The sequence below is a fragment of the Staurois parvus genome, unplaced genomic scaffold, assembly GCF_062004578.1.
Source record: "Staurois parvus isolate SC_StPar_1 unplaced genomic scaffold, SC_StPar_1.0 ptg001418l, whole genome shotgun sequence".
Taxonomy (NCBI): domain Eukaryota; kingdom Metazoa; phylum Chordata; class Amphibia; order Anura; family Ranidae; genus Staurois; species Staurois parvus.
Window position 1 is genome coordinate 3,007,665 of NW_028319214.1, and position 18,677 is coordinate 3,026,341.

At 42.0% G+C, this 18,677-nt stretch overlaps 1 protein-coding gene across 1 annotated transcript in view; it reads right to left on the bottom strand.

The window, feature by feature from the left end:
• Positions 1-4,883: 4,883 nt before the first annotated feature.
• The window catches only part of PSMD9 (proteasome 26S subunit, non-ATPase 9), a 30,698-nt gene continuing 16,904 nt past the window's right edge, over positions 4,884-18,677 (bottom strand). The window contains exons 4-6 of the mRNA XM_089662049.1: positions 11,654-11,755; positions 9,464-9,552; positions 4,884-5,098 (exon numbers count right to left, since the gene is read on the bottom strand). Of these exons, the coding sequence (XP_089518175.1) occupies positions 5,071-5,098; positions 9,464-9,552; positions 11,654-11,755 (219 nt within the window). The 3' untranslated portion in view covers positions 4,884-5,070. The remainder of the gene's footprint in view (positions 5,099-9,463; positions 9,553-11,653; positions 11,756-18,677) is intronic.

Genomic DNA, 18,677 nt, shown 5'->3' on the forward strand with positions numbered 1-18,677 from the left:
TTGAGGAACTGCAAGTCCCATGAGGCCTTGCAAGACTCTGACAGCCACAGGCAAGACTCCCAGAGGCATGATGGGACTTGTAGTACTTCAACAGCTGGAGGGCCATAGTTTGGAGACCCCTGGTCTATGGCCTGCATTAGAGCTGCTCATTTTGGTCCCTCCAGACTTCAAAGGGAGTGTCAAATAAACACACATTTTTCATGCAATTTCTTGCTTCTCATCAGCTTTCCACTAGCTAAAACAAAGCTCAAGTCAGAAAAACGCACGTCAAAACGCTTGGAGAAGCTCCAGTGTGAACCTAGGCTGCTATTAGGGTCATCATATACGTTACAATTTGACCATACACTCTTCGTACACTTTAGATTTACCAAATACAGTGGATACAAAAAGTCTACACACCCCTGTTAAAATGTCAGGTTTCTGTGATGTGACCTATAAACTGTACAACTCAGTTGAACAACAAACTGAAATCTTTTAGGTGGAGGGAAGTAAAAATAAAAAAACTAAAATAATTGCAATTAAAATGGTTGCATAAGTATGCACACCTTTAAACTGATACTCTGTTGAAGCACCTTTTGTTTTGATTCCAGCACTGTCTTTTTGGGTATGAGTCTATCAGCATGGCACATCTTGACTTGGCAATATTTGTCCACTCTTCCTTGCAAAAACTCCAAATCTGTCAGATTGTGAGGGCATCTCCTGTGCACAGCCCTCTTCAGATCACCCCACAGATTTTCAATCAGATTCAGGTCTGGGCTCTGGCTGGGCCATTCCAAAGCTCTCATCTTCTTCTGGTGAAGCCATTCCTTTGTTGATTTGAGATAATGGTTCCCACAGCTGCTTTCCTATCAGTTTCTTCTATTATAAATGCTTCCCCTGCTGGTCAGCTGTCATGTATACCAAGTCATGTATATGCAGCTCAGCGCATGCTTGTGGCAGCCAATCTGTGCCATGGTGATGCGATTCCCAAGTGTGCACAGAAGTGATGTCATCATGACCCGACCAAGCGGCCAAAGAGACAGCGCTCATTATGCTTTACAAAACAATTCATTCAATAAAGAAAATAAAACACTTGATAAAACGTTTGTCAGCTCTTATCCAATGATTCAGCTCCCATTTTTTGCTTTGTTACTGGACTGCTTTCAGATGCTATTTATTGTTATGTACAGTATATTTGATCTGTATTTTTAAGAAAAGATATCTGTGAACAAAGTCTTATTACTGTATAGAACCCCACGGAGCCTGCTGCTTGGGGAACTTTTACAGATTGCAGGAGACTGAAGCACACAGAATGTAGTGCAACCCTGCATAGTAACCAATCAGCTTCCAGGTTCTATTGTCAAAGCCTAATTGAACAAGCTGAAGTTAGAAGCTGATTGGCTACCATGCACAGCTGCACCAGATTCTGTGTGCATCAACTTTAGTAAATCTCCCCCATTGTTTTATATGCTCAGAATTCCTTTTCAATAAGGTGACCGCACACATTACAATCTCATTGTACAATCTCCTTTAGATCTACCTAGAGCTATATAGTGCAAGGGCCAGCTTGATTGGATGGCAATTAAATTGTTTAGATAGGCCCCCACATTATACATGGTTTTGGCACACAGTACAGAGATTGTACAATGTAATTGTAAGGTGTATGGCCATCTTTATTCTGCAACGCTTTCTCTATGGCATCTATGTGCAGTATTGGCAGCTCCCACTACATGCAGCTTCTATGCAATTAGTAGGTTACAATCTGCAAATGTCAGATTTAAATGCTCCACTCTGGGGTACCTTAACCAAAATGACCAGTTCTTCATATGGCTTCTCTCTTTACAACTAAGATCCCTTCTTGTATACAAACTTATAATTCAGCCATAAAATCGAAATATTGGTCCCTGTGATGTCATCAGCACCTGTTTTTTTCCTTTATATTTCACCAGGCTATGTGGGTGGGCAGAAACTGATGGCACTGCATGTCATTTTCCCCCTTCTCCCTCACTGCACAGTACACCACACATCCCAACATGCATGGGGATGTAGTTTCCTGTGGAGTAATGTTTATGGGTGGTGTCGGGATTACAAGTGGGCACGCCTGAGCAAGAGTGGTAGAGCTGGGCGAGGATGTGGCATGACAGACATGAAGTCATAAATACCTGTAGAAAATCCCTGAAGGATCCTTGCCAAACACACATCAATGTGAAGTCAAACAGGTCCAGAGTCTGACCACATTGCCCAGTGCACGCCATAATCTAACAAAGCAGGTCAGACACCCCCCCTCTCACTTAGCTGTTTGTGTGACAAAGTTTGTCCTTCCTCCAGATTTGTCATCATTATCTTTACTTAGTGAGTCACTGACCCAGAATACACAAATGAATTAGAAGTGCCGCAATAATGGATACATAAATGATTGTTCCAAGCACATCATTTACACAATGTGGTAGCCCTCTGAAGAGCATTCCACAGTATATCACTTTTCAGAGGGTGTTTGGCAGGTAGTGAGGAGGAGTTACGCATTGTGTCACTTCCTCACTGCCTGGTTTACCCTTTAAAAGCCCATGCCATAACAGTTTGCTTTGCACATGGTTGTGGGGTAGTTGTTTTGTTCGCTTGAAAGGGTCACGATTGGGAGGCGGTACTGTGACAAAGCATCACGGCAGCAGCATGTATATTCTCATACTCTCGTATTGCCACCTTTGCAGCTTAGAAGAGGAAGTAAAACCACAGCCCAACCACCTGTTTTTACCACCCCCAATCACAAGTGTAAAGTAAGCCTTACCAAGTCATGAATAAGACCTCCCTGGACTCCAACGACCCGAACAACCTCAGACCCATCTCCCTGCTCCCATTCTCATCCAAACTCCTCGAGCGCTTAGTCTACAATTGCCTAAGCTCTCACCTCAACGACAACAACTTCCTCGATCCCCTACAGTCTGGCTTCCGTTCCCTACACTCCACCGAAACTGCCTTACTCAAACTCTCCAACGACCTGCTAACCGCCAAAGCTAATGGCCACTATTCAGTACTCCTACTCCTCGACCTCTCCGCTGCCTTCGACACAGTCGACCACCCCCTCCTCCTCAAAAATCTACACTCCCTCAGGCCTCAGAGATTCTGCTCTCTCCTGGCTCTCATCCTACCTATCACAACGCTCCTTCAGAATTACCTATAACGCTACCACCTCCCCCTCGCTCCCCATCTCTGTTGGGGTCCCTCCAAGCTCTGTCCTCGGGCCCCTGAGTTAAAGGAAGCTTTGTTTCTTTTAAGCAACTAAAAGGAAACATTGCTTCTTTTAACTTGGGGAAATAAACTAAAAGGAAACATTCTTTTAGCTGGGGGAAAGACAGCTGAATCTTTGAGCTATAGTGAAGAAAAAAAAAAAAGAAAAAAAGCGGTAATTACATTTAAAACACCATAATCAATAAAAAAACCGACAGGGGTCCCCCCTCCCATCCATACCAAGCCCTTTGGGTCTGGTATGGATTTTGAGGGGAACTCCCATGCCAAAACTAAAAAAAAAAAAAAAAAAAATGGCGTGGGGGTCCCCCCCAGAATCCATACCAGACCCTCATCCAAGCATGCAGTCTGGCAGGTCGGGAAAGAGGGGGGTTTGGGGGGGGTCGAAAGAGAGCCCCCCCTTCCTCCTGAACCATACTAGGCCACATGTCCTCAACATGGGGGGTGCTTTGGGGCAGGGGGGGCTGCCCCCCTCCCCAAAGCACCTTGTCCCCATGTTGATCCGATAAACCCCCTGCCGCAGACCCCCACAACCACCAGCCAGGGTTGTAGGGAAGAGGCCTTTTTCCCATGAACATGGGGACAAGGTGCTTTGGGGGGGGCGGGGGCCCCTGCCCCAAAGCACCCCTCCATGTTGAGGGCATGTGGCCTAGTATGGAGGAAGGACCTGCCGGGCTGCATGCTCGGATAAGGGTCTGGTATGGATTTTGGGGGGGGGACCCCCACGCCATTTTTTTTTTTAAATTTTGGTGTGGGAGTTCCCCTCAAAATCCATACCAGACCCAAAGGGCTTGGTATGGATGGGAGGGGGGACCCCACGCTGTTTTTTTATTAATTTTTTTAATTGCCGGCAATTCTTTTACATTCAGCTGTCAGTGGAAAACCTTGCTGACAGCTGAAACATTAACACATGGTTGTCATTACTAAAATGCCGCATGACTTGATAAAATAACTCATGCGGTATTTTAGTAGCGTTTACTTTTTTCTGACCTCAGGAATGGATTATTTGGTTTTCAGTGCATTACTATGGGAAACAGCGTTTCGGTTTACGAATTTTTCGCTGTAAGAAAAATCCCACAGAACGAATTAAATTTCGTAAACCAAGGTATGCCTGTATCTGGTCTCCCCCAGTACACACAACATGGAAATTATTTAGTAAATATAAACTGCTAAATACCTTTTCTCATCAACAGTTAGGGCAGTCTTGTGACTTCAGCAGAGCACTGGTTACAGCTTGTAGGAGGAGTTTTTTTTCTGCTCTAGAAGGAAGTGAAAGTCCTGACCCTGTGTCTGGACAGTGCTGATTGGCCCTGTGCTGATCACATGCGCTCTCCCAAGAAAAAAAAACCCTCTCACAATACACACCAAACTGAGCATGTGCACGTGACTACGGATTCAATATGTATCAGGTGGTCATTTCAGCAAGAGGAGGGGCAGAGAAGACAGGATCAAACAGCCTTTTTACACAATGCAGGGGATTAACCCTTTAGGTTCCACAGTGAGTATAACAAGCATGCTTTACTGTATATACAGGCTGATTTTACTGCTGTGGGTTTAGTAACACTTTAAGCCTTTAATTCCTACCAAACACACTGACAGAAGTACAGGGTTGCCTAAAAGGTAATCAGCTCTATAAAAATAAGTGCACTTTACAAATATAATAAAGAAGTAACATTTTATTCATCAACTAGACCAAAAAATAAACACATACAAGTGAACTCCAAATCCAGGGGCTACGCCTTTCTTCACATCAGTCCAACTTCCACTCTCTAAGAACTTCCAAAATTGTCTTCGCTTGTAAAACCTAACTTGTAGTCCAAACACTTAAAGTAGGAACACCTTTTCAGATTATCTTTTTATTGGAATGATGTTGCACCTGTCAAAACAAAGACATCAGGTTTACAATACCATTAAATGATGCAGTTTTATTAGTTATTCACTTCAAGAGTAGACACTTTCACCCCTTTCCAGTCCAGGCCAATTTTAAGCTTTTCAGTGCTATCACACTTTGAATGACAATTGCGCGATCATGCAACACTGTACCCATATTACATTTTTAGCATTTTTTTGAGACAGAGCTTTTATTTTGGTGGTATTTATTCACCACTGGGATTTTAATTTTTTTGCTATATAAATGAAAGACCAAACATTTTGAAAAAAAAAAGTGTTTTTCTTATACAATTTTGCAAATAATTTTTCCTTCATAAATCTTGGCCAAAATGTATTCCTCTATCTTTTTAGTAAAAAAAAAAAAATAGCCCAAATTAGTTTATAACCAAACATAATTTAAAAAACTTTTTTTTTACTATTTTAAATTGTTATTTATGTGGTTTTTTTTTACACATACTGTCATCCTAGAAGTACAGTGTCACCATAGTGACACTGTACTACTTATGGGGGTGATGAAGATTTTTTTCTTCTTTTTTTTTTTACACTTATTGCTTTTACACCCATAAAGGCTGTAAAAGCAATAATCTCTCCTCCTCTCTGGCTGCATTCCTGCAGCCATTGAAAAATACTGTGCAAGCTATGATTGGTCACAGCTTGTCACATGGTACAAGGCTGTTGTGATCATTCACTGATTTCACAAGTAGTAAGCAATGATGTCAGGAAGTGACATCTTGTTTACTACTATTCATGTGATCACTGATTGGCCAATCAGTGATCACATGAATCGGGACCTCACACAGCGATCCCGTACAGCGATCTGGGAGCATGCACAGGCAATGGATGCGGGGGGATGTTTAGAAACGTACACCCTCATCAGCAGTGCTCCTTTCTGGCCATTTATTGGCAATGGGCCGGACGGGAAGAGGTTAAAGACTAAAAACACTTATATAGTATTTATACACAGTTAAGCAGGTTACTAAATATTGTACAACTGTAAAAGACAAGACCTGGAGCAGCATTAATGCCAGTTTACTGCCAGCTGCTTACAGCTCCGGGCAGGAATCCAATTCCGTCTAATCATCCCTGCCTGCCCCTAACATGCTCTTGGTATACAGGCATGCAGGGTCTTTAATGTGCTTACTTTTAATGATAAATCACAAGTGATTGTAAGCTCTTATGAGCAGGCCCCCTCTAGTATTTTAATGTATTGTAACTGTAATGTCTCCCTTTAGGTTGTAAACTGTTGCACAAAATGTTGGCGCTATATAAATCCCAAATAGTAACAACAATGATAATAATAATAATAATGTTCATACTACTGTTAGGTTGGAGTGAAAAGTTGGCTGGTTGTAAATAGTCAATGTGCATAGAAAACCCTCAGCGCAATAAATATCCTACAAAATAAATTGTGCGGCTAGCATATAATGTGTTCCCACATGTAAACCATGAATCAGACATTCATTTCAGCACTCTTATGTGCACGTCTAGGGTCATTTATGTGTATGTGTTAAGAAGACATTGGGTGTAGCACATATTTATTGTCACATATAGATTTCTGTTTTCACTATTCCTTTATGCCCTTTTGTCTTATGAGCACCTTTGAGTTTATATTGCTGCGCTGCATTTTTTTAATCTGATTTATGATTGTAAATAGGTCACTTTTTTCTGCCACTCCATTTTGTTCTTCTATATTCTTGTGTTTCTGCGTGCTCAAAATCAACAAAATATTCTTGGAGAATCACATAATAGGTTTCTATTATAAGCTGGCAGTCATTGGGTTGAATGAGAAAAAAAAAAAAACTAAACTAATTCCCCCATCCACACACTCGATGGGGGAATCCTCCCCGCACGCTATTGTATTCTGACCGATTCTGTCAGATCAGCTCACCGAGCAGCCTTTATCCTACACAGGGTGGTTAAACAAAAGTCAACTGACTTATGTGCAACTGCAGTGGCCACACGTGGATTGAAATTCAGCCAATCCCTATTGAACCAGCCTAATTTTCAATCCATTTATGACCAACTTTAGTGACCATCTGGTGAAAAAAAGAAAACAAAAAATAAATGTAACCATCCAATCTAAGCGCTGGTAAGTTGAGATATAATAACATTTTCTCTTCTTGGGTTCAGATACACATTAAGATTTCTACAGACCACCCCTTATCCCATCCTAAAGTTAAATTTGGTGTACATTTTTACCAATTTTGTAATTATGCACAATTTTTAAACACAGATATACGTTATTGTTGGATATAAGCTAAGCATAGTTACGCTACAGCTCATGGTCATCATTAATTACAGTAATGACATTTACTAATTTACTACTGCCCAATGTGCTATGCACAGAACAGGTAAGAAATTCTGTATATAGCTGCATCTATGGCATGGTATTCCCTATGTCTTTTTTCTGAATAAAGTTTATTGTTTCCTCATTGAAGTGAAGCAGCAAAGCACATGTGGACTGTGCACTGTTTGTTCTGTAGAGAAAAGACAGCCCACATGTGCTTTGCTGCTTCACTGCAACAGGAAACTTTATTTAGAGAAAAGACACAGAAAATACTATACCATAGAGCAGTGGTTCTCAACCTGTGGGTCGCGACCCCTTTGGGGTCGAACGACCCTTTCACAGGGGTCCCCTAAGACCATCAGAAAACACATATTTCCGATGTGTAAAGAGCAGCTACTGTGTAGAAAGCAGCTGCTGTGTTGAAAGCAGCTACTCTGTTAAAAGCAGCTACTGTGTTGATGCAGCAGTATTGGAGGTAAAACGACACTCATGAATTATAATTACTGGGTAAATAATTTTATGGTTGGGGGTCACCACAACATGAGGAACTGTATTAAAGGGTCACGGCATTAGGAAGGTTGAGAACCACTGCCATATAGAGTCAGCTACAAACATAAACATTGCCATCTACTAGTTGAAGAATATATCTCTACTGAATACTGATGAAGTTGTTGCACAAAATACATGAACACTGTATTCCAACAGAACAAGATATGTCAGCCATGGAAAAACATTTTTATGACCTCACTGTCTCTTATACTGGCTGAGCCAGACAGTGGCTTAAGCAGCTGTCAGTAAGAGAAACAGTGGAAACTGAAACCTGTTGTTTGGCTATTATGTGCAAGACCCATTTTTTTCTCCGCTCTACTCTTTATACTATGAGCTTTTCTTTTATACTGCCAGTATGTATGTTGCTTCACCTGTAGAATTCCTCTTTTTGGGGAACTGGAATCACAGACACCACAGGATTACATATCATAATATCTATTTCTATATTCATGTTAGTTTTTTTTTCCCCCATATGCCAAGAAACAGATCTCTTTATTGTTTTTAACCACTTTCCGTCCAGCCCATGTACATAAACAGCCGGATGGGAGCAGTGCAGGAGCGGGTGGCCATTTTTACGCGTCCTCTCGTATTCCCTGCCTGTGCGCACTTCCTGGGATCGCGTGGCAACACAATCCGGTGCCCGCTGTGTCCAGAAGACACAGCAGAACACCGATCGCTCTACGGGACCTCGGTGTGAGGTCCCGATTCATGTGATCACGGATTGGCTAATCTGTGATCACATGAATAGTAGTAAGCAAGATGTCACTTCCTGACATCATTGCTTACTACTTGTGAAATCTGTGAATGATCACAGAGGTCACATGGTACGAGACTATTCACAACAGCCTTGTACCATGTGACAAGCTGTGACCAATCACAGCTCTCACAGTATTTCACAATGGCTGCAGGAATGCAGCCAGAGAGAAGGAGAAATTATTGCTTTTACAGTCTTTATGGGTGTAAAAGCAATCAGTGTAAAAAAAAAAATCTTCATCACCCCCCACAAGTAGTACAGTGTCACTATGGTGACACTGTACTGCTAGGGTGACAGTATGTTAAAAAAAAAACACAAAAACAAATAATATTATTAAAATACATTTTTGAAAAATTATAATTTTTGGTTATAAACTAATTTGGGTTATTTTTTTTTTTACTAAAGATAGCTGAATACATTTTGGCCAAGATTTATGAAGAAAGATAATTTATTTGCAATATTTTATAAAAAAAAACAACTTTTTTTTCAAAATGTTTGGAATTTTTCATTTATATAACAGAAAAATAAAAATCCCAGTGGTGAATAAATACCACCAAAATAAAGTTTTATGTGTCTCAAAAAATGCTAAACAATTCATATGGGTACAGTGTTGCATGACTGCGCAATTGTCATTCAAAGTGTGAAGTGGTTAAAGGGGCATGCAAAAAAAAATTAATTTTATATTTGAAAGTCACAAAAGCATTGGATGTAGCTTGTTTGATCAACACCCTATAAGAGTGAACGGTTTTGCCAAAACATACCCTAAAAGTCCTTTTCCACTCCATCGCTGTGGGGTTAATCCTAAATGAACAGACTTTCCATCCCTGATAACGGTCACACTTAAGGGTCTCTGTAATACAACATTCAAGGTAATAATGAACGCATGGCATGTTTATTCAAAACCATTTTCAAGTTGTAAATTGCATCATCTTTTTAATACTGGACAATCACAGTTACAATTAAAATGAATGGCACTGTGGCCTCAATGTGGTGGTCCATCTATGCAGGCTGAATGCTTCTATGCTTTTTGTTTTTCAGTAGAGCCTCTAGCCTGCATGTGATCACTATGTCATAGCTTGATGTGGGAAAGGATGCCGCTCTAACCGCATGTGGAATTTTGTATGAAGGTGGCCTCAGCCGTTGCTCCGGCCACGTCCTCTGATGTATTTTGCCCCGCCCACCGGGGCTTGGCCACAGAGACTCCGCTGTGGGCAGGGCGAAATGCGTCAGTGTACGTGGCTGGAGCGACAGCTTCATACAAGATTCCACATGTGGTTACAGCAGTGTCCTTTCCCACATCACGCTTGCTAGACTAGATACTATTGTGGACACTGCTCCCCCTTCATACCAGTGAGGTGATCATTTAACTCCAGCATGGAACAGCGTCATCACGTTACACAGATCGGCTTACTACTATGTCATAGCTGACACACTCTAACTACTTCCTTTTGGTCAGTGGGGACCTGACAAAGGGGTTGTTTTACTAAAACTGGAGCACTCAAAATATGGTGCACCTATGCATGGTAACCAATCAGCTTCTAAGTTCAGCTTGTTCAATTACACTTTAACAATAAAACCTGGAAGATGATTGGTTTCTATGCAGAGCTGCACCAGATATGGCACTCTCCAATTTATGGTAAGTCAACACCAAAATATCAGCTACTGGCTCTCAAGAGAACGGGGGAATTTATTAATGCATCCTAGAGTATCATACTAGGGAACTTTAATAGACTGCAGGTGGGAAGGAGTTACCCAATATGAACAAGACATTTAATGAAACCTTTACTGAAAGAAATATCAGTGCAAAACTTGCTGACCTCTCTTTTTTTAAATGCTACTTACCGTGATATTCCAATGGATATAATGCTTTCTGACCTAAAACATGTATGCAGATAAGGAGTTCTGACTTTAGACAGCCTTCAATGGTTACATGCTTGATCTTAGTAAGGGACTGAGAGAATACTGAAACCAGAAAACTAGAATTTCAGAAGGAAGTTAGCACTGACAGCCTTAATATTTCTCTAAATTCAGGTTTCCTTTTTTTGGCTAATTCCACTCCACACTTCATTCATCCCTATGAACAAATGTGGAGCTTAGCTAAAGTGTTGGCTTTAAGTGGAATTCTACAATAAAGGCAATGGCTTAATACACACAAATCCACCCAATACTAAACATTCTATATTGAGATCTATTATTTTTAAAAGTTTTGTCATAGATGCTTAGAATTTTTTTTACAGCCATGCACTTATTTAAAAGGACTTCAGGCTTCTGTAATCGTAATGTTTACATGTTTCTTTGCCCTCCAATTTTCTCTGATTCTTGTGTTATGTGAGCTGGACCAAAAATAAAATATCAGATCTCACATTTTCCTATTTGTTGTGCTTCTTTTTTCAGAATGCAGTGATCTGCACGGAGCATGATTACCAATTACAATTAGGTGATGGTGATACCAACAGCCATTCTGTTCCAATGACTACCTCCACCGTCACCCAGAAAAGCAAAGACATTTGAAAAAAGTGAGCAGGGTCAGGTGAAAAAAAAGCTGCCCATACACAAAGCAAATTTTGGCTGGTTCCTGATAAACCACCCATATTTTGCTCCATGGTTGGTCTTTTCGGCACCCCTGCCTGACATCTTTCCAGTGACAATCAAGGGAGCCATGTGGAAAATTGTCAGCCGAACTGCATCTGCATCCAAACATATGCAGGCACAGTTGGGGTATTTTGAACACAATAGCCGCAGCGGGAGATTTGTCCATCCGCCCTGTGTAGAGAAGATGGAGGAATCTTAATTTTTTTTTCCTTCAGACTACGAAAATCGCTCTGTATGACCAGCTTATATAGTAAATAAACAAATGTACACCTGGGCTTTAATTTCTGGTTTAAGAAAAAAAAAAACAAAACTATTGATTTTGCTACAAGTAATGTGTGAGGTTTAACGTGTGCACTTACCCCCTCGCTGTGCTGAACTACAGTGGCAATATTCTGTAAATTCTGGAAGTTTTTTGAGTTTACTGAGCCAAATGCAATAATTTCATCTCCAACCTGCAGTCCCTTTGGAAAAAAATAAAAAAACAATTATGAGGCCAACATTCAAATCAGAATGTCTTAGAACAAGTTTTCAGTAGACTTATTAACAAAGTGCAGACACCAAAATACATAAGAAAATCCTAAGCAACCAAACAAAAGTCATAATTCATTAGAGTGACTACATTATACTTATAAAAATAGGATTTTTATACTTACCATAAAATCCTTTTATTTTGAGGCTTCATCAGCGCTCCTGCAGGCAACTGAAACTACAAGTCCATATTTTAGTTTATTCAGCCCCTCATAGCTGCACAGTTTTTAAAAGTGACAGCTGAGAGGGGGGGGTTAAATCAGGAGTAGAGGGGGCAGGAGCTGGAACATTAGAAATTCTGAAGGGTCCTCTGCACACTGGTATATACCCTTTCAAGCAGACTTTGCAATAAATGGCTGGCCAACTGCGTCAAAGTAATCCCTCTATGGCCAGTCCTACTCTGCTCTGCCTACGCAAATGCTACTGTGGACACAATGCCAACATAGGGGAAAAGACAAAGTGGGGGAGAGCTACCAGGTTCAGGTCTGGCTACTGACCCACAATGCAACAAAAAAGAGATCCCTGTGCTCAAATCCCAACAGCTAGTGCATGCATTTATACATCAGGTGCTAAAGGGGTGCAACCACATATTAACACTAGAAATTCTGTTGGCATTGTGTCCAAAGTAGCATTTGCGTAGGCAGAGCAGAGTAGGACTGGCCATAGAGGGATTACTTTGACGCAGTTGGCCAGCTTAAACATGTATTGCAATATGTGTGAACTAAATATCCCTATTTATTGCAAAGTCTGCTTGAAAGGGTATATACCAGTGTGCAGAGGGTCCTACAGAATTTCTAGTGTTAATATGTGGTTGCACCCCTTTAGCACCTGATGGATAAATGCATGCACTAGCTGTTGGGATTTGAGCACAGGTATATCTTGTTTGTTAGGAGCTGGAACATACCAGTTCCACCTTAAATACGGGTGGAGCATGTAACATGTTTCAAAAGGTGAACTTGGCTTTTAAAAAGTCTGAAGAACCTTATGCATTAAGCTGGCATTAGATGAGGCCTGAACATCCAACTGGTAAACGTCAAGAATGTTTGGACAAAACATGTGAATAGAAGATGGGGTTGCAACCTTGCAAAACTGAGAAAACAGTAGGCTGATGCTGAAGAGCCCAAGAGGAGGTTACAGATCTGATGGAATGTGCCTTGACACAATAGGTTGGCTCTCGATCCTTAAGACTATAGGTTGAATGGTCTTTCTGAGCAAATGTTAATTAGTGGAATGAGAAGCTGGTTCACCCTTACAGGGACCATCAGAAATGACGAGAGACTCAGAATTTCTGAAAGAAGCAGTAACTGTGGAGGTAATCTCTCACAGCCTGAACTACATGCAGGCAATGACATGAGATCCCCTTCTGATAAACTGGTCTGGACATAGTGGTCAGAATACCACATCCACCTGAGCTAGTCTGGAGCCATTAGGATTACAGGAATGCCCTCCATCTCAATCCTGCAAAGCAGATGACAAAGGAGTTTCAAGGAAGGAAAGGTGTAGGTTAAGGTGCACCAATCCCACTGAGCAAAAAGAGCATCTACTACTTCCGCCAAAGGATCCCTGTACTTAGAGACTAACCTGTCCAGTTAGTTGCTGAACTTGGAGGTCTGGAAGGCCACAATTGGTGCCTACCCACCTGTGAAACAGGTCCTGCCTGAAAATTGTCCAGACCTGGGAAGTAAATGACAGAAAAGACTAGAGTAGAAAGTTCTGGGCAGAACTTGATGTACCTCTTGGACAAAACTTCTGCCACTCCCCTAATGGTTGATATACGCCACTCCTGTTGTGTTGTCCAACACATCCAGATCCAACCGTAATGTATAGTTTTGCAGGGACAATTAAATTGCCCGAAATTCAAGAATGTTGATCAGGAGGTGAGATTATTCTGACGACCATGTCCCCTGCACTGGGAAGATGTCCAGGACTCCCTCCCAGCCTGACAGGCTGATATCCCTCTTGACAATCTTCCAGGGGGCCATAGGTCAGGACTTTCCTGATGCCAGATTAGGATTTCTCAGTCACCAAAGCCAGGGACAACCTGGTCCTCAGTCTGTTCTAGAATTGAACTGAACTGTCTCATGATGGCAGATTTTTCAGTAGCACAGGTCTGGTGTGGAACTGGGCAATTAGGACTCCCTCGAAGGAGGCTCCCATCAACCCCAGGACTCTTATGCCAAAGCAAAGAGTTTCTCCAGGGGAATAAAAACTCTGGCTTGAGCTATGTCAAGAACTAGGCCCAGATATTCAATGCAATGAGCTGGTTCCAGTGGGGATTTGTGAAGGCTCAGGACCCAGCCAAACATCTGTACTGTCTGCACTACATTGTCACCAGAACTTACGCCAACTGTTCTCTCAGCAGGAGATTGTACAGATATTCCACACCGGGAATGCTCTGAGATCGCAGTAAGGCTAGCACAGGGTCCAGCACCTTGGTGAATACCCAAGGTGCAGAAAATAGGCCTAATTGCTGTACCTCAAACTTGAATTGGAAAGGCCCCACAGCAAAGGAATATATGATGTGCTGAAAAAAAGTAGGTCTTTCATGTATGTGTCCTTCATGTCCACAGAGGCCAGAAAGTCTACCTATTGAATGCAGGTTATGACAGGTTGGAGCAGAACCCCTGCAACAGTTCTGTCAGAAGCACTCAGGAGGTGTGCTACTGGCCGCACTGGAACTGTTAGTAGAAAGTGTGAGCTGGGGTACAGCACAACTGGCCCATCAGTGTCTAGAATCAGACAGTAGGGTAAGGCAGCTGAAGGTGACCAGGTCACTGTAGATATTCAGTAGGAACAGTCTTGGGAGCAGGAAGATACTTCATCAACGCTAAATGAGGAAAGCGAGAGTGATAATCAGTCCACAGACATCTGCTTTTCTGATTTGGATGACGGTATATGAAAAGGGGTGCTGCAAAATTGTACAAAATTTGACATGTAATCTATATGGTAGCAATACTGTAATGCTTGGTGTGAATGGGAAAAATTATTTTATAAAAATGTTCCTCGTATGCTGGTACATATTAGTACCAGCTGGAATATTGATCTTTTTTAGCATCAGTAAGAAAAAAAAAAAAAAAAAAAATTGGAAAGTTCATGAAGCATTAAGACCCACATTTTTATTTCTATTTTGAGTGCTGCTGCTACTATGTTATGTTTTGCTGGTGGTGAGTCTTTGTGCTTTGTATAAGTGTTGGCTTATTATCAACACCAAAAATGAAGTTTGAATTCAAAGTGTGTAGTACAGCAGCGGGATGCAGTAAAACTACACCGTTGTTCATTTTATGAGAAGCAGATGTATTTGTAATGCAGATTCCCTTTTTTGGAAAACAAGGCTTCCATCAAACCAGCCTAATCTGAAACATGTGGAAATACTTTGAAACAGATAAAAGATACCACGTATGAAAATTCCCTCCGTTTCCTGGCACAATAAGACAGTGAAAACCAGAATTGTGCATTTTCTGTGCGGTACAATTAGTGCAACTAGTCTAATTCTGGGACCTGCGCAAGTCCATACTTACCACCAACAATAGCTACCATACCCCTTTCTCCCTGACATCCAGCTCCCTCTTCCCTGCTGTCTGGTCCACTAAACATTATAGTGCCAGGCTGCCCACACCTATGCACTAATCCCACACATACTTGAAGAGGATGCTGCTCCTGCAATACAGGAGAGTTTCATTCAAGTCTATGCCAATCCCTTCCACTACCTTTCCACTCATGACAGAAATACGCTCTGTAATCTTAGTTGAACAAGTTAATTTACTTTGTGATATTTCCACTTTCAGATCACATGCTGGAGTGCCAACTTATCTGTAAGGGATGAGCCTGATTATCAATGAGGAGGATGTGCTGCATGACATATTCCCTTTCCATTATACTCCAATGGAGGGCCCTTCTCTCATGCTTGTGCATCTTCTCAGAAAGAATGTTTAGCTTTGAACAGAGATTGCACCTGTGGGAAATGTTGGCTGGATGAAGAAATTCCCGTGTGCAATGACAAGCTGGGGTCACATTCAATGCACTAGATCCAAATAAGCAAGAAAATACATGTGCTTTATGGATCAAGGCACAACCACTAAGCTCCAGAACATGATTTCTTCATACATCTGCACATACAGAATCTTGTTTGACTCCTTTTAACAGAAACAGTGTAACTTTTCTTAAAAATTTAACTAAAACTTTTTTTTTAGTTTTAGCGAGAATATGGAAGGGTTAAAACCCCTCTCAGGTTTTTACTGCTATCTTTGTACAAGTTGGAGAGACTCACCATCTCCCTTTGTCATTGTGACAGAAAGTAAATCGGAAATCCAGAATGTCACAGCTATCGCTGAACAGGAATGAAGGGGAAAAGTGACAATAGTCCAAAACGGGGATTCCCTCACTTTTGACACATTTCCTCTCATTTCCTGCTGTTTTCTCTGAGACGGGATGTAAGTGAGGGGAAATGTACATTGAACAAAGACAGAAAAGAAAACCTGCATTAAAAGCATCACCAAACCCAGGCTATGAAAAATTCTCATTACATATTATACAACAGAGTGTGCATGCTCACAAAGCCACTAAAGCATTCAGTTTGTGAGTGAAATATCTACTTGCCTACTGGACCTATTCTGACACTAATCACATACGTGTAAATATCACCACATAACAATACTGCAGGTACTTAGAGGATTAAAAAAATTATAATACAGTGGCATGATATATATGATTTATGTGAATGAATTATGGAAATCAATACTTCTCTTTTTAGTATCACTTTAAAAGTCAATATAGGCAACATATGTGCGTGTATATCATTTCATAAGGTATAACCATAAAATTCCTAAAGAATCCCTACAGGCCTATATATCAGTCATCCCAAAAGAGGGCAAGGTCCCTAAGCTCTGTCAAAGCTACAATATCTCCCCATTTCACTGCTAAATGTGGATTTAAAATTTTTCATAAAAATGTTCTCAAGACTACTCCCCTATATCACCAATTTAATACACCCAGATCACTTAGGATTTGCCCTAGAAAGGGAAGCGAGGTATAGCACCCAAGTCCTAAATGCCAATCACTATGTCCAAATGAAACATATCCCATAAGTTCTCCTGTCTATAGATACTGAAAAAGCATTTGACAGGGTATATTAAGCTATCATGAGTCTAAAGTGATGGGTATAGGGCTCACCAACATTTTAAGAGACCAAATCGTAAGTCATTTTCCATTTAAATGGTCAATCTCTCATGTATGCTAGCTAGGGTTCAACATACCTGTTATTCTTCGAGTTTAACTTCAGTCTCCTGGCTAGGACAGTCAAACAGGACTGAAAATTCTAGAACAGGTAAGCATTTACCTAGTTCAGCCAGAATAGTATCATTAAGATGAAAGTATCTGCATGATTATTGTACCTCCTCCAAGCCCTTCCAGTGAAGCTTCCACTAAGATTTACCGTATATACTCGAGTATAAGCCGACCCGAATATAAGCCGAGGTACCTAATTTTACCACAAAAAACTGGGAAAAACTATTGACTCGAGTATAAGCCGAGGGTGGGAACACCAGTGGGAAGAATCGTGCCTCATCATTGGTGTCAGTGGGAGGAATATTGCCCCATCATTGGTATCAGTGGGAGGAATAGTGCTCCATTATTGGTATCAGTGGGAGGAATGGTGCCCCATCATTGGTGTCAGTGGGAGGAATAGTGCCCCATCATTGGTGTCAGTGGGAGGAATAGCGCCCCATCATTGGTGTCAGTGGGAGGAATAGCGCCCCATCATTGGTGTCAGTGGGAGGAATAGTGCCCCATCATTGGTATCAGTGGCAGGAATAGTGCCCCATCATTAGTATCAGTGGGGGGAATAGCGCCCCATTATTGGTCAGTGGAATAGTGCCCCATCTTTGGTGTCAGTGGGAAGAATAGTGTCCCATCATTGGTGTCAGTGGGAGGAATAGTATCCCATCATTGGTGTCAGTGGGGGGGGTGGAGGAATAGTGCCCCATCGTTGGGGTCAGTGGGGGGGAGGAAAAGTGCCCCATCGTTGGTGTCAGTGGGGGGGAGGAATAGTATCCCATGATTGGTGTCAGTTGGGGGTGGAATAGTGCTCCATGATTGGTGTCAGTGGGGGGTGGAATAGTGCCCCATCATTGGTGTCAGTGGGGGGGGGGGGGGGGGGGGAGGAATAGTGCCCAATCGTTGGTGTCAGTGGGAGGAATAATGCCCCATCATTGGTATCAGTGACACCAATGATGGGGCACTATTCCTCCCACTGACACTTGCTGACCCCTGTTCCAGTATGGTGCTGCTGCAGCCAGCATATGTGGTTGCAGCAGCACCTAAGCACGGCACACTTACCTGCATCTCCTTCACTCAACTTTTGCGGGGCCGCTCAGCTCCGCCTCCTCGCCGGTGATTGGCCGCCTGTGTGCCTTTCCTGAGCTACAGTTCTGGCGGCCAATCACCAGTGAGAAGGCAGAGCCGAGCAGCCGCGCGAACATCCAGTGGACGAACCGAATGAAGGAGCAGCCGCGCTTCCTGGACCGGATCGTCGTGGGACCGGAGCCAGGTAAGAGACAGCAGCTCCCTGCCCACCCCTGTACTTAGTGTCCCTTCTGTTGGAAGGGGGGGGGGAGCCATCTGCAGACGTTGACTCGAGTATAAGCCGAGGGGGCCGTTTTTCAGCACAAAAAATGTGCTGAAAAACTCAGCTTATACTTGAGTATATACGGTATGTGAGATCTGAGAAGCAGATTTCTGAAATACACTTAAGCCAGAAAATCAGCTAGACCAAAGAGATCAATCCTAATTCTGCTCAAGATAAAAAAAAAAAGAAGAAGAAAAGGCATAGGCTTCCTTAAACTAGTCAAATACCACAAA